Source organism: Gopherus evgoodei, chromosome 2 (genome assembly GCF_007399415.2).
Source record: "Gopherus evgoodei ecotype Sinaloan lineage chromosome 2, rGopEvg1_v1.p, whole genome shotgun sequence".
Lineage (NCBI taxonomy): Eukaryota > Metazoa > Chordata > Testudines > Testudinidae > Gopherus > Gopherus evgoodei.
In genome coordinates, this window is record NC_044323.1 from 147,986,514 (window position 1) to 147,999,994 (window position 13,481).

The 13,481-nt window shown below is 55.8% G+C and overlaps 1 protein-coding gene across 1 annotated transcript in view; it reads right to left on the minus strand.

The window, feature by feature from the left end:
- CNNM4 (cyclin and CBS domain divalent metal cation transport mediator 4) overlaps window positions 1-13,239 on the minus strand; it is a 49,592-nt gene extending 36,353 nt beyond the window's left edge. Inside the window, exons 1-2 of the mRNA XM_030549416.1 lie at window positions 13,216-13,239; window positions 7,082-8,624 (exon numbers count right to left, since the gene is read on the minus strand). Coding sequence (XP_030405276.1) covers window positions 7,082-8,624; window positions 13,216-13,239 — 1,567 coding nt within the window. The remainder of the gene's footprint in view (window positions 1-7,081; window positions 8,625-13,215) is intronic.
- Between the last annotated feature and the right edge of the window lie 242 nt (window positions 13,240-13,481).

Below are 13,481 nucleotides of genomic sequence, written 5' to 3' on the forward strand. Positions count from 1 at the left end.
ACAGACGTTTTGGAGCATGAGCGTTCGTGGGTGAATACATGCATCTGACGAAGTGGGTATTCACCCACGAAAGCTCATGCTCCAAAATGTCTGTTAGTCTATAAGGTGCCACAGGATTCTTTGCTGCTTTTATTAGCTGTTTGTAACCCTGTGCCAGTGCCCCTGGGAGACCCCTCAGCCCAGCGCATCCTGGCCAGAGGAACGCACAGTGTATTCATTATGCAGATACACCCGGGGCTTCATTCACCCCCTGCTGACGCAAGGCTCTGTGTGCAGAGGAATACTGCACTCTGAGGACCCAGAGACCCTGGAGCTGGGAGGAGGCAGGATCTGCCCACGGCTCAGAGACTGATCTCATTCTCGGCCACGCACACCACGTTTGGCTGAGGTGGACTGGAGCAAACTCTGCAGGTTGGGGGCAGGTCAGGAGCAATCCTGGGTGGCAAGTGTTATCAGGGGGCTGTGACAGAAGAAGCTGCCCCTCCATCTCCTCCTCCCGGAACACGGCAGCTGGGGGAGCATAACAAGGTGCACCCAGGCAAGGCTGGAGCTCAGTGAGGGCGGGAGGTGGGAAAGGGTTAAAGCACCGTCCGGACACAGTGCAGCCTGCCTGGATTTCCAGCTGTAGCGAGTCTCTGAGCTGAGTGCCGACTTCAGGTGAGATGCAGGCGGGGAGGAAGGGAGCAGAACCCACCATGGTGCCAGCTGCCCTGGCTGGGACGGGACGTGCCAGGGAAGCCGGGCGCCCCTCTGGGTGCTGCACGCTTTGACCTGTCTCACCTGCACTCTGCCCACCTCGGCCAGGCCTCCTCTCACCTTCTCACCGTGTGCAGCGCATTCTGAGACAGATCGTCAGGTGGGCACCTCCCCTCCTTGCACAACAAGCCCTGGGGCCACCTCCCCTCCTGGCACGCCCAAAAGCCACCTCCCCTCCTTGCACAACAAGCCCTGGGCCACCTCCCCTCCTCGCACAACAAGCCCTGGGGCAGCAGCAGCAACTGCTCACGTGGAAGCAGCACCCAGGAAGCGGCCAGCGTGTGACTGTGTCTCCATGCAACCGGAAAGGGTGTCCTGATCCAAAGCCTCCTGAAGCCCATAGAAAGGTTCCCAGGGACCCAATAGGCTTTGCATCAGGCTCCAGGAGCGGAGCCGGGCCTGTGGCTATTACTATCGCTATGTGATTGGCCAGTTTTCTGCAGATCGTTGGTCCTCCACAGCACCAGACCCTGCCCAGCCGACGGCTCTGGCCACCGCCCACCCAGCATCTCGCAGACCAAATACTGCCTCAGAAATGGCCCCTTCTGCCCGGGCTGCCATGAAGGCAGGATTTCACACAGCCGGCAGGACAGCAGGGGTCAGATAGCCAGGGCCCTCACTGTCCCTGCCCCATTCCTGCATCCAGCCCACACTCCTGCCTGAGCGCACTCAAATGTCTGTGCGTGGGAACCTGCCCACCAAAAAGGACGCTGAGCAGGGCAATCCCTCATCCCAGACCACAGCAGATTCATTATCTTCTGACCTTGCAAGCTCACAGACGGGTGTTTGGTAAAGGACCTGGGGATTACAGTGGACAAGAAGCTGGATATGAGTCAGCAGGGTGTCCTTGTTGCCAAGAAGGCCAACGGCATACTGGGCTGCATTAGTAGGAGCATTGCCAGCAGATCGAGGGGCGTGACCATTCCCCTCTATTCGGCACTGGTGAGGGCACATCTGGAGTACTGCGTCCCGGTTTGGGCCCCCCACTACAGAAGGGATGTGGACAAATTGGAGGGAGTCAACAAAAGCGGATGGCAACAAAAATGATCAGGGGGCTGGGGCACATGACTTATGAGGAGAGGCTGAGGGAACTGGGCTTGTTTAGTCTGCAGAAGAGACGAGTGAGGGGGGATTTGACAGTAACCTTGCAGGCTTGGGACTATGGAGACAGGATGGAAGATGCCACCGTGCTGTTAGCCCAGGAGGGGAGAGCAGGGGGACAGCTGATGAACTGGGAAGTCAAGAAGTTTACCAGTGATCTGTTGTGCCCTTCCCCACACCAGTGCAGAGTCAGCCTGTGGAACTCACTGCAACATGAGGGGAAAGAAATGCTCCTGCATGACTTTAGGATGGCGTTAGAAGAGTAAATAGTATTTACAGATGCTCTGTGAGCTTCCACTTTCTGCCCGACCCAGGACCAGGAACTGGACAGGTGAGGAGTGATTTGCAATGTTAATACAAATATTCACCAGTGCCCGCTGGTTTTTGCCCTTGGGCTGCAGCTGATTTTGCAAGGCTGATTCACAGCGATCTGAGGTACATCTGAAGGTGCAAGAGACACGAAGTCTCCTTCCTCGGGGCAGGGCTGAAAGTGGACGAGGACGAGCCGGAAAAGGACACCAACACCCACCCTTGGCTTTCCTGCTCTGCTCCAGGAGACAGCAGCAAAGCAAAATTCACCAGATCTCTTTTCTGAAGCACACAGAGCGGTGTGGGAAGGGGAAGACAGGCCGGACTGGGAAATGGCACAGAACAGAGAAGAGACTGGAGAGGAGAGAACTGAATGTGCAAAGAACCAAGACTTCGGCTAGACAGGCCAGATGTCAAGGAGCCTGGCTGGAGTTTGGGAGACCCGGATCAATCCCCTGCTCTGCCACAGACTCCCTGGGCAACCTTAGCAAGTCACTTAGTCTCTCTGGGCCCCTGCTGCATGTCTGTAAAGCAGGAGAACAGCACTGCCCAGCCTCATGGCACTGCAAAGATCAGTGTAGAGAGGATTGTGAGAAACTCGGATGCTACCATCATGGAGGCCAGATAAGCATTGTGGTGAGGAGTGGTGGATGGGGAGGATGTTCCCAGACCAATGGCAAGGGATGTAATCAATACGGGGATGGAGCGGGGCAAGGAGTTCCAATGGGGGGCGCGGATCAGTGCCCAGAGAAGAATGCGGGGGTGACAAAGAGGGCAGGCAGTAGTGGGGTGACATAAAAAGGTGCCGGATGTGATGGTGGAGCAGGATCTTAATGTGAACTAAGAAGCTTTTGCCCACTGAGATCCGTTCCTTCAGCAGTGCCGAGGCACAGAGGAGGAGGAGGAGGAACCGGGTTTCACATATGGTGGCTTGAAGGCTGCGTGCTCTCTGTGCCCAAGGGGAAACCCAAAGGCAAGAGGCTATTTATTGTTAAAGGCCTTTCATCTCCCCTTGAGGACCAAGCTCAGAGAATGCCAGCCAGCCCGGCAGTCGATTGCAGCCTGTCGCTCTGCCATTGAGGGAGAGCAGAGCCAGGCTCCTGATACCCTCAGCCCACCAGGGGTTGGTTGCACCCTGGAGCAGCCCCAGAGGGCGGCGGGGGGAGTGCTTTGTGCTGCTCTCGAGGTGCAGGGCATGGGCGCAAGAGAGCTTCAGCCACAGCTGGAACGAGGAATCCCTGCCCCACAAGGCCTCAGGGGTAAAGGGAGAAAAAAACGGCAAGAGCCTCCACAGCCCTCTACAAAGTGAGTATGTTCTCCACATCGCACAGCAGGGACCTCACATGGCAATTTCACCCCCGTGGCTGGCCCGGGCTGTGGGGATGTTAGACGCCCAGGCTCAGACCCGAGCTCTGGGATCCTCCTGCCTCACAGGGTCCTAGCACAGGACATCTACACTGCACTTTAACAGCCCCTTGGCCCAAATGCTGCACGAGCCCGGCCAGTCATGGGTGTGGACAGACCTTCAATCACGGACATTAACCTATGGCCATTCCCTAGCCCTGCCCAGCCGAGGATCTCAGAGCACATGCTCCCTGAGAGAGGGCTCTGGGTCGCTAGGCACAGAGAGGGTGGGAACTTGTCCAGGGACCCCAGCAAGTCGGCAGAAAAGCCCTGACCTTGCCAGGGGCCTCAGCCCACCCTCGTGGGACCAATTTCCGGGGGAAGGAGAAAAGATCTTCACATGGGCTCAACCCTGGGCCAGTCACGTCCCCCAAATAATTAAAAAAAAGCATCAAGAGGCTCCAGAGGGAGGCTGGGTCTGTGCTTTAACGAGCCACCGTCCTGTCCAGCTGGCGGGGCTGAGTAAATCTGCAGCTTAGGCATTAATTCCTTGATTTAGGTTTTTTAAGTGGGGGGGGGAGATTGGGGGTATTGACATTCGGGGGCTCATAACCCCTCTCCTCCCCTGCCAGGGAAGTCTGTGGCCAGAGCTGCAGCTCAGTGAGGTTTTCAGCTGGCTGGACTGAGGCCTTGCCTGGCATCATGGGGGTAGCGTGGCCGGGGTGTGATCTGCCCCATGCCCTCGGCCCCAGAACACACACAATAGTGCCTCAGGGGTGCACACCTGCACAGGCTCTTGTTGGGGCGTGGGGACTCCAGAGACCCATGTGACCGTTCCCCCAAGTGCTCTCACTGCGCAAACTCCTGCCAGCCTTTCGTCACTGCCAGACAGGGCGGGTGGGAACCAGGTTCACTGGGTCCGACGTGCAGCACGAACCATGCCTTCACCAGCTGAGCAGAAAAGCCCAAACGGGAGGGTGCGTCTGGATTTCAGGCGATGGAGCCAGAACCAAACCCAGAGGGGACAAGGGATCAGATGAAAGTGACCTGAGCTCCCTGTCCCAACCTCAGACCAGACCCACATCACGTGTCCATAGTGCCCATCGCCGGGGTGAACGGGGCAGGCACCGGGGCCCTGGCACAGTGGCAGCTTCCAGATTTTCAGGTGCTAACTGGGAGTGCACCAGCGACGCTTCTAGCAAACAAGTCTCTCCCCACCCCCATCGCTGCCTGGCCTGCCTGGGCTGGGGAGGAAGGGGACTGGCAAGGGTCCCAATCCTGCTCCCTTCGAAGCCAAGGGGAAAAGTCCCTTTCACTGCAATGTGAGCGAGCTGGGCCTGTGGTTGGGGAGGGAGGGGGGTAACAGGGAGAGTGGATTCCTGTTCAGCCGGGAGGGGGAACGAGGGTAATATGTTCCCACCAGGTTCCCCAGCAGGCTCAGGTGATCCCTGCAGACCTGCAGCCCCATGGTGCTGAACCAGAAGCAGTAAACATGGTCCCAGTGTTTCATCCTGCGCTGCCTGGGGTGGGACTCTCGGAGTGCAGTGCCCGCAGGGCTGCAGGCTTGGCAGCATCGCCTGCCCCAGCCCTGCCAGCCTGGCTGTGGGGTCAGCGCAAGGATAAAACCTCCACAATGCAGAACAAACACAGATCAAGCCCCAAACAGACCGGGATGCCCCTCCTGGAGCTACTCCCAGGAGACACAGACAAAGCGCTAAGGCCTGGAGTGAGAGGGGACTTCTGTCTCCATGGCCTGCTCAGATGTTGGGCTCGCTACTCTGACTGTCCCTGGGTGCTGGAGGGGTGGGCTGGACCCCTGTCCATCAGGAACTGGAGTGCGACACCTCCCCACCCTGCGCACAGGCCCCAAACCAGGCATCGCATTGCCAGGACTCTGGGCCACAGCTGACTCGGTTCCAAAGCGTCTCTGCAGCGCACTGCCAGGGCCCTGAGTCTGCTGAACGGAACCACTGGGTCCAGCGGGTAACGCTGAAGGCAGTGGAGTGATCCTGGTGCCCAGGGGCACCCTGCAAGTGCTGTTAGACTGGAAAGCGATCAGATGACAACATGCAGCGCTTCCTGGCTTGTTTGCGTCTTCTCCTGCTAAGCTGGAGAGCAAAGCTAGTTAACTGTCCCAGTCCCCGCACCGCTGGTGGGCTCAAGTCCTGCCCCACACATACCAGGGCTAGAGAGTGACCTACATTTAGAAGCTATGAGCACTGCCATTGCTGGGGGGTGGGGGGACTGGTAGGGGGCGTACAAGCAATTTGTTGCTTTGACTTTCTGGTTTACACAGTAACACAAGCTGCAGATTGGACACAGGGACCCCCCCCCCCAGCACATTACACAGCAGTGCCATCTAAGGGACAGCATGAGGGGGGAGCACTTCTGTCTTGGACCCCCCCTTTCAGCCTGGCTGAACCCCGAGTCTCTGACACGCACTTGGCTCACCCAGCACCAGGAATGCTCAAACACAAATAATAAAATCACCCCCAGTCTGAATCAAAGAGACATCGCCAAGTTAAAAAACCCATATTTGAGTAAAGACGTTTCCTTCCCTGGGCTAACAACATCCAAAATGATTAAAAAAAAAAAAAAAAACTAAACTGACCCCCGGGGAGCCACAACTTCCCCCCCACACACACACTTTGTTTTCTTTCTGCATTTCATTCCACTGGGACAACAGATTCCTCAATTTCATCGGCACTCCTACATCAGTTTCACTTTCAGGTTCTCTGCTTTAGCGGGTCCTGCAATGTTTGGGTTGCAAACACGTGGGGAAGTGGTTAGCTCTAGATACCAATAAAACCCCAAACAAAGGCTGTGTGCATATATAATATTTTATGTAAATATTAGCTTTCGGAAACTTTTTAGACCAAAACCTCCATCTGGGGCCTAAGGAATCCATCAGGGCCCATGAATGGGTCTCTGGGGATGCTGATCAGAGAATAAACCAGCCTTTTTAGCAGACAAAGTATTTCTACATTTTTGCGTTGAACAGAATTTGCCTCATCTCAATATAAATAGAAGTCTCTCCCTCCCCCGCAGAGCTCGGTTTTAAATACCCTTGCTGCTAAACAGTCGGGAAGGAGTGCATCCCTTCCCGTGGGAGCTGCAGCAGGTACATGTCACAGAAGCTGGAGATGGACATGTTGACCCTACTAGGGGCCATCTAGTTCATCATCAGTGGGCCCAGCTCAGAATTGGTCCTTGCAGCATATTTGCAAATGGTTGGTCTAGTCTAGTTTTAAACACTCCAAGTGCCTAGGACTCTAGCACTTCCCACTGGGAGAAGCCACCTCTGGCAGATGTCACTAGATGTCAGCTCCCCGATCTAACTCCACTCAGGTTAGCAGAGATGCCTCTGAATTTGCACTGGTATAACTGAACCCAGTGGTGGAAAGTCTCCAGTGATGGTCAGCCTTGAGTCTCTTTTCTCATTGTCCCTCTAGTCACAGCCCCCTGGCATTCCTCCCTCTGCCCACTAATGCCTCACACCTACCGCCCTAGTGCTCCAGCCCCGCCTCAAGACAATAGCGGAACAAGAAGAATCCAGTCTGGGCTGGCTTACCCTTTTTGAACTCCTCCAGCATAGCATCTAGCTTGGTGTCGTGGAAGACAAAATGAACCGGATGGTTGTAGAACTTGGTGATGGTCTTGAGGGGGGTGCAATCGTCTGGGTCCACAAAGGCCAGGTCCTTGACGTAGAGGATGTCCACGATGTTGGAGCGCTCCTCCTCATAGACGGGGATGCGGGTGTAGCCGCTCTCCATGATCTCTGACATTGTGTTGAAGTCCAGGATGGCGTCGCTGTTGATCATGAAGCAATCGTGGAGCGGGGTCATGACATCCTCCACTGTCTTAGTCCGGAGCTCCAGCGCTCCCTGGATCATGTTGAGTTCCTCCTTGACCAGGTCATTGTAGGGCTCTGTCACCTTCAGCATCTCGACCAACTTCTCACGGTTGTAGACGGTGCCGATCTCCTGGCCCAAGATGCAATCCAGGAGCTTGCTGATGGGGAAGGAGAGAGGGAACGTCACCAGCATGAAGAACTTGGTGATGCCGATGGTGTTGGCGCCCACGGCCAGGCCGTGCCGGGAGCAGAGCGCCTGCGGTACGATCTCGCCGAAGATGACGATGCCAATGGTGGAGGCGATGACGGCGCCTAAGCCGGAGCCAATCAGGTCATCCAGCAGGATGGTGAGGGTGGTGTTCACCAGCACGTTGCCCAGCAGCAGGGAGCAGAGCAGGTAGTTGCCCTTCCTGCGGATGGGCTCGATCTTGCGGGCGTAGCGCTTCTCCTTGTCGGTGCCGCAGTTCTGCACGATGCGCAGCTCCATGGGGTCCAGCGCCATAAGGCCCAGGTTGAGGCCGCTGAACATGCCGGAGAGCACCAGGAGGCAGAGGATGAGGATGACCTGGAACCAGAGGGGCAGCAGCGACTTCTTCTCCTCCAGCACCATGAGGCGGCTGTCCCTGCCCTCATGCCGCAGCCAGGGCTGGCCAGGGCCGCGCTTGGTGCACAACACGTAGATCTTGGCCCGGTCGTTCTTGCGCAGGGGCCGCACCTGCACGTGCAGCACGCCCGAGGTGTTGTGCGTGTCGTTCATGTGGGACTGCACCACCAGGTCCTGGGTGTGCACGGGGCAGCTGGTGTTGGCGTCGGCACGGGCGCTGGCGTTGGCACCGGCCCTGGCACCCAGCTCGGCGAAGGCCACCAGGGCCCCGGTGTGCGGCCCGATGTCCAGCCCGAAGAGCCGCAGCTGCACCTGGCTGCCCTCGGTCACCTGGATGACGCCCCCGTGGGGCGCCGCGGCCGCTGGCTTGTTGGTGCCCTCCAGCCGCATGCCCAGGATCACGCTGCTGCTGCTGCTGCTGCTGTCGGGCGGGCCCGGCCCCGCCGCCAGGGGGAGCGCGAGCGCCAGCCCCAGCAGCGCCCGCAACGCCGCCACCGCCGCGCCCCCGCCGCAGCCCAGCGCCATGTTCCGCTCGCCCCGCGCCTCGCCCGCTCGCAAGTCACAACCGCCCGCTGCTGGGCTGGCGGCGCGCACGTCACCCGCCGCGCGGCCACGCCCCTGGGCCCGGCCACGCCCGTGGCCACGCCCCCTGCGCGCCTTAAGGAGGCGCCGGCCTGGGGCGTGTTAAGGGGGTGTCGCTGTCCCGTCCCGTCCTGGGACTGGAGGCGGAAGTAGGCGGACACGTGTGGGGTGTTATGGGGCGGCGTGACGTGCGGGGGAAGGGGCAGTTCTCAGGTGTTGGGGGAGGGTGTTTTGGGGAGGGGGGTGATTTTTGGGGTGGTGGGGGAGGGTGTTATGGGGAGGGGGATGATTTTGGGATGGGGAGGGCGTGTATGGGGCAGGGGTGATTCTTACGGGGTAGGGAAGGGGGTGTAGGGGTATATGGTGATGGGTCCTTTGGGGCAGCCCTGCCATGCCTAGGCCTCTCTGCCCTAGGTGTAAAATGCTACCCCATAGTTAACATGGGGGCTAGGTGCCTACAGAGGGACATGATGATACTCTCTAGGGCGTGGCAGGGGAGTCGTGCCGCTTCACCACCACCATCCCCTGCTCACATCATGACCCACTCACTACATGGCATTTTCTTCTCTTTGCCCCTTGTTTCCCTTTGTTGATTCATGACTTTTACAATTTGCCATAAAACATAAGAGTCAGTAAACACAGGAAGGGGACGACACTGTGGCGGCTTGCCCAGCATCATCCTGCAGCCTTCAATCTCTCCTGTGTTATGAGAAGGAGTAAATAACACTTCCTGATTTACTTTCTCCACACCAGTCATGATTGTATAGACCTCTGTCATATCCCCACTTAGTCATCTCTTTTCCAAGCTGAAAAGTCCCAGTCTTAAGCCGTTCCAGACCCCTAATCATTTTTGTTGTCCTTTTCTGAACCTTTTCCAATTCCAATATATCTTTTTTTGAGATGGGGCGACCTCATCTGCACACACTAGTCAAGATGTGGGCGTTCCATGGATTTATATGGAGGCAATATGGTATTTTCTGTCTTACTATCTTAATGATGCCCAACATTCTGTTCACTTTTTTGACTGCCGCTGTTTTCAGAGAACTATCCACAATGATTCTAAGAGCTCTTTCTCGAGTGGTAACAGCTAATTTAGACCCCATTATTTGATATGTAGAGATGGGATTTTGTTTTCCAAGGTGCATTTCTTTGCATTCCTTGTGGTGGGTTTTGTAGCGGACACATTATAGCAGAGGCAATTGTCCTCCAAACAGCATGCAGAAAGAGCTCCCTATTGTAGCATCAGAGAAAACCTGCATTGTGCACCTGGCACCCTGCCGCTGGGTAATGCTGGCATGTGAAGGGGTCTATAAATAACTTGCAATTCTCGATTGTACTCCATCCCTGGAGGATCCCAGACTGCTTTGCAAACTGTTATAACAAAGCACACAGTGGTCACTCCTACCGGGCCTGAAATGCAACTACCCCTGGGGTGGAACATCTGAGCTGTTTAACAGCTCATAGTAACACTAGGAATAATTTAGGGGCCCAAGTCTGTGCAGTACTGACCATCAACTCCCTTTAAAGGGGATTTGAAGACACTCAGCCTGGTTTGAATCAGGCTGTAGGAAGGAAGTTGAAGGAAATTCTGTACCCAAATAAACTGCAGGAGGGATGTAAAGAGGTGGAATGTAATTACTGACTTTGGAATGGGGCTAAGACACGCTGACTTCTGACAGGAGGCTGCATCTCCACCCCAGAGAACAAACAGCCCTGGCTAGTTAACATGCCTCATACCTCCACCTCAGGAGGCAGAGAGGGGGGTGGCGGTAGGTCAGGAGTCAGTGAACAGGACAGATGTACAAGAAGTCACTAATAAAAGCATCTCGGCAGATGGCCCAAAGGCACTCAGACAGACCCAGCCAAACCTACTGGATCATTTGCCCAAGTACCGGCAGTTCCCATCTCGGACTGAATATTGAGCGATGGAAGCTTGTTCTGCTCAGAGCACTTTAATACATAAATAGTTTAGCCAGCTCAGCACAGAGCGCACTTCTCCTTTAGCAGCTTTGATGCTGCCTTGTTGAGCAAAGTCCCTCTTCAGTGCTGGCCCCAGGTAGCTGGTAGAGAAGGGCAACAGCCCTACCAGGCGCATCAGATCAGCTCAACCAGACCCTGAATGATTAGAGAGGAAACAACCTGGTTGGTCCCTTGACATAAGTTCCTCAGTATTTTTAAACAGCCCATGGCCCTTAACGGCTTTGCCCAGTCACTGGAACCTGTCAGCTGAATAAAGTTGAGTTGCACAAAGCAGGCCTGTATGGGGACGCAATGGGAATGGGATGTTTGGATGAAGACAATTCTGTGTGGCTAGTGATTAGTTGGCTGGTTCACCGAACCCCAGAGTGACAGTGCTCAGTTACCAGGTGAGCTTGGGGTTACAGCACTCCAGGAGAGTCATGTCAGCATATGATGCAACCAAACGAAACCTAGTGAGTCAGAGACTTTCAAAGACAGGACAGTGGGTGGTGAGAATGGCCCGGCTGGGCAGCCTGTGTGGCTCACAAACAATATAATGACCCCAGGGCAGGCATTGTAATCAAGCCCCAGTTCTTCACCTCCAGCAAGGGGATTCACGCAGCTTTTCCAGGGGACAAGGAGACCAGTTCTGATTTCTCTCTTCTGCCAGAGACTGCACCCAGAGTTTGTTCTGGGCCCGGCAACAGCGATGGACTCACAGAAAGGGCACGAGGCAGAGGCAGGTGTAGAACCCAGGAGTCCTGATGCCCAGCATTATGTTTGATCCACTTAACCAGAGCTGGCTCTTCTTCTTCCTCCTAGTGAGTGCTCTGGTGCCTTACAATAATAACCCACTGCAACTCTATCAGAACCACTCAGTGCATGTTAACAACGTGTTAACATGTTAACAACAGCGTGTTAAAAATATCCCTTTTAAAGACTGGAAATGGATTTCTAGTTTAAAGTTTCCAGCAGGGCTCTAACTGCCAGCCAGAAAAAGTTCCCCATGATTTTAATGATCACATAGACTAGTGCGAGGGCCTTCTATAAACACAGGCTCTGTGCTAGCTATATTTGGACCCATTGCCACAAGGAGCTCCTTCAGGCACTCCAGGCGGATGTAAAGAATTCCTTCTGCCGGCATCGCCAGGTGCACAGTCCTAGAGCAGCTGGGCTTCATTTTCCTCTCGCTCGGGCTGGTGTCGCTCCAACTTGCGGTGCTGATTTCACCCCCGATGACATCAGCAAGAGATCACTCGCTGGGCAACTCTGACCTGTCTACAGATGCCCTGACACTGCTCCTCTCCTTCTGTTCCCCAGTCTCAGACTACTGTGACCCAGCCACAGGCAACAGAAAGAGCCAGGTCTCATTCCTGCTCTTTCCCAGAGGAAAGCAAGTGGTAATTAATGCATTGCCTTTGGGAACCGTAACCTCAAATTCACCATCAGAAATCTATGGTCCATTGGAATGTGTTTCTATAGCAACAAGGACCAGCGAAATAACTCCCTCAGAGAGCTGTTGGGCTCAGGCAGAAAGAGCAAGAAGATGCATAATGCTAATGCAGCCCTTGACTATCATTGCTGGAGAGCTGGGCTCCTGGATTAATTCACAGATGGAGATCAGTCTGGCTGGCTCTGCTCCTGGGTGGAAATCAGTCTGGCTGGTTCTCCACCTCTGCTTAGGGCTGGGCCAAGATGAGACCAGGAAGGGACGCCGTGAGTCAGGCTTGAGGTGGACAGGTAGACTACTTAAGGATGCAGGACCAGAGTAATTGGGTCAGGACTCTGAAGGGCATCAGCAGAGCAGGGTGCGTGGGGAGAGCTCAGGAAAGGAACAGGTAGTCGGTGCCGGAGATCAGGCGTGAAAGGCATTGGCAGAGCTGCGTAAGCAACATGGTTTGCACAACGCCTGAGTGAGCTCTGGACAAAGGGGAGTCAAGTGACATCATTCAAGGTGCCTTACCACAGTAAAGCAACATGTTCCAGCCCCATTTCCCATCCAGGCTGAACAATGCCAAGAGCCAGGCTATGGCAGCCTGTTCAGTGAGCACTGGTGGAGGCTGGGGCTGAGCGAGGCTGGCAGTCTCTGTCAGAGCTGCTCATTACATCCAAGGGGAGCATTCTTCAGCTTCTCAACAGAGCTGGAACTTCTGTTCAGAGAAACCCTAGGAAAGTTCTGCATCAGATGATTTCTATCCCCCTTCTTGACACGAACACCACAGTGATGGTGCCTGGTTCCTCTTTGGCCTCCCTGTCCCTCCCCACCCCAAGCCACAGCTCTGCTGATGCTGCAGAGTCTCTCACAGCACAGACACCCTGTGCTCCAGCAGGACTAGGGGGCGGGAAAGCTGGCTCTAGCTCCATCATTGACCTTAGGGCAAGGCCCTTCCGCCTCCCTGTGACTCAGTTTCCCCACACACAATGGGGTCAGTGACGCTGACCCAGCACTCAGGGAGCTGTGGTCTGTGCTGCAGAGGGAGACCCAGCGATGGACAGTGTAAAAGGGCCTGTTAGTGCATCGTGGCTGCTGAGATGGGCACAGGCTCCAAGAACTGGGGGGCAGGGGAGAGGGCTGAGCAAAGTCTAGTGCCAGGAAAGTAACAGTGGCATTTCGATGGGGAAACTGAGGCAGGGAGGCATAGTCAGGGCGGGGCACCCTCTGGCCCCCAGCACCACACCTGGTCCCGTCACTGCATCACTACGGTACCTGTCGCCAGATCACCGTCACCATGGCACCGTTGTCCCCATGTCGCTAGGCAACTGTGGCCGTGTGTGTCACAGTCCCGCTGGGGACCCAGGGCCGCCAGGCCCTGCCCCGAGAAATGGGGACCTGGTCCCCCTTTAAGCAGCCCCGTGCCCGGAAGCGGCGAAAGCACTACATTTCCCAGAGCCCTTCGCGCGGCTAGCACCATTCGGCCCAGTGACGGATGTGCTCCTCAGCCAACCAGAATCACGGTTCGCATCAGTAGGCGG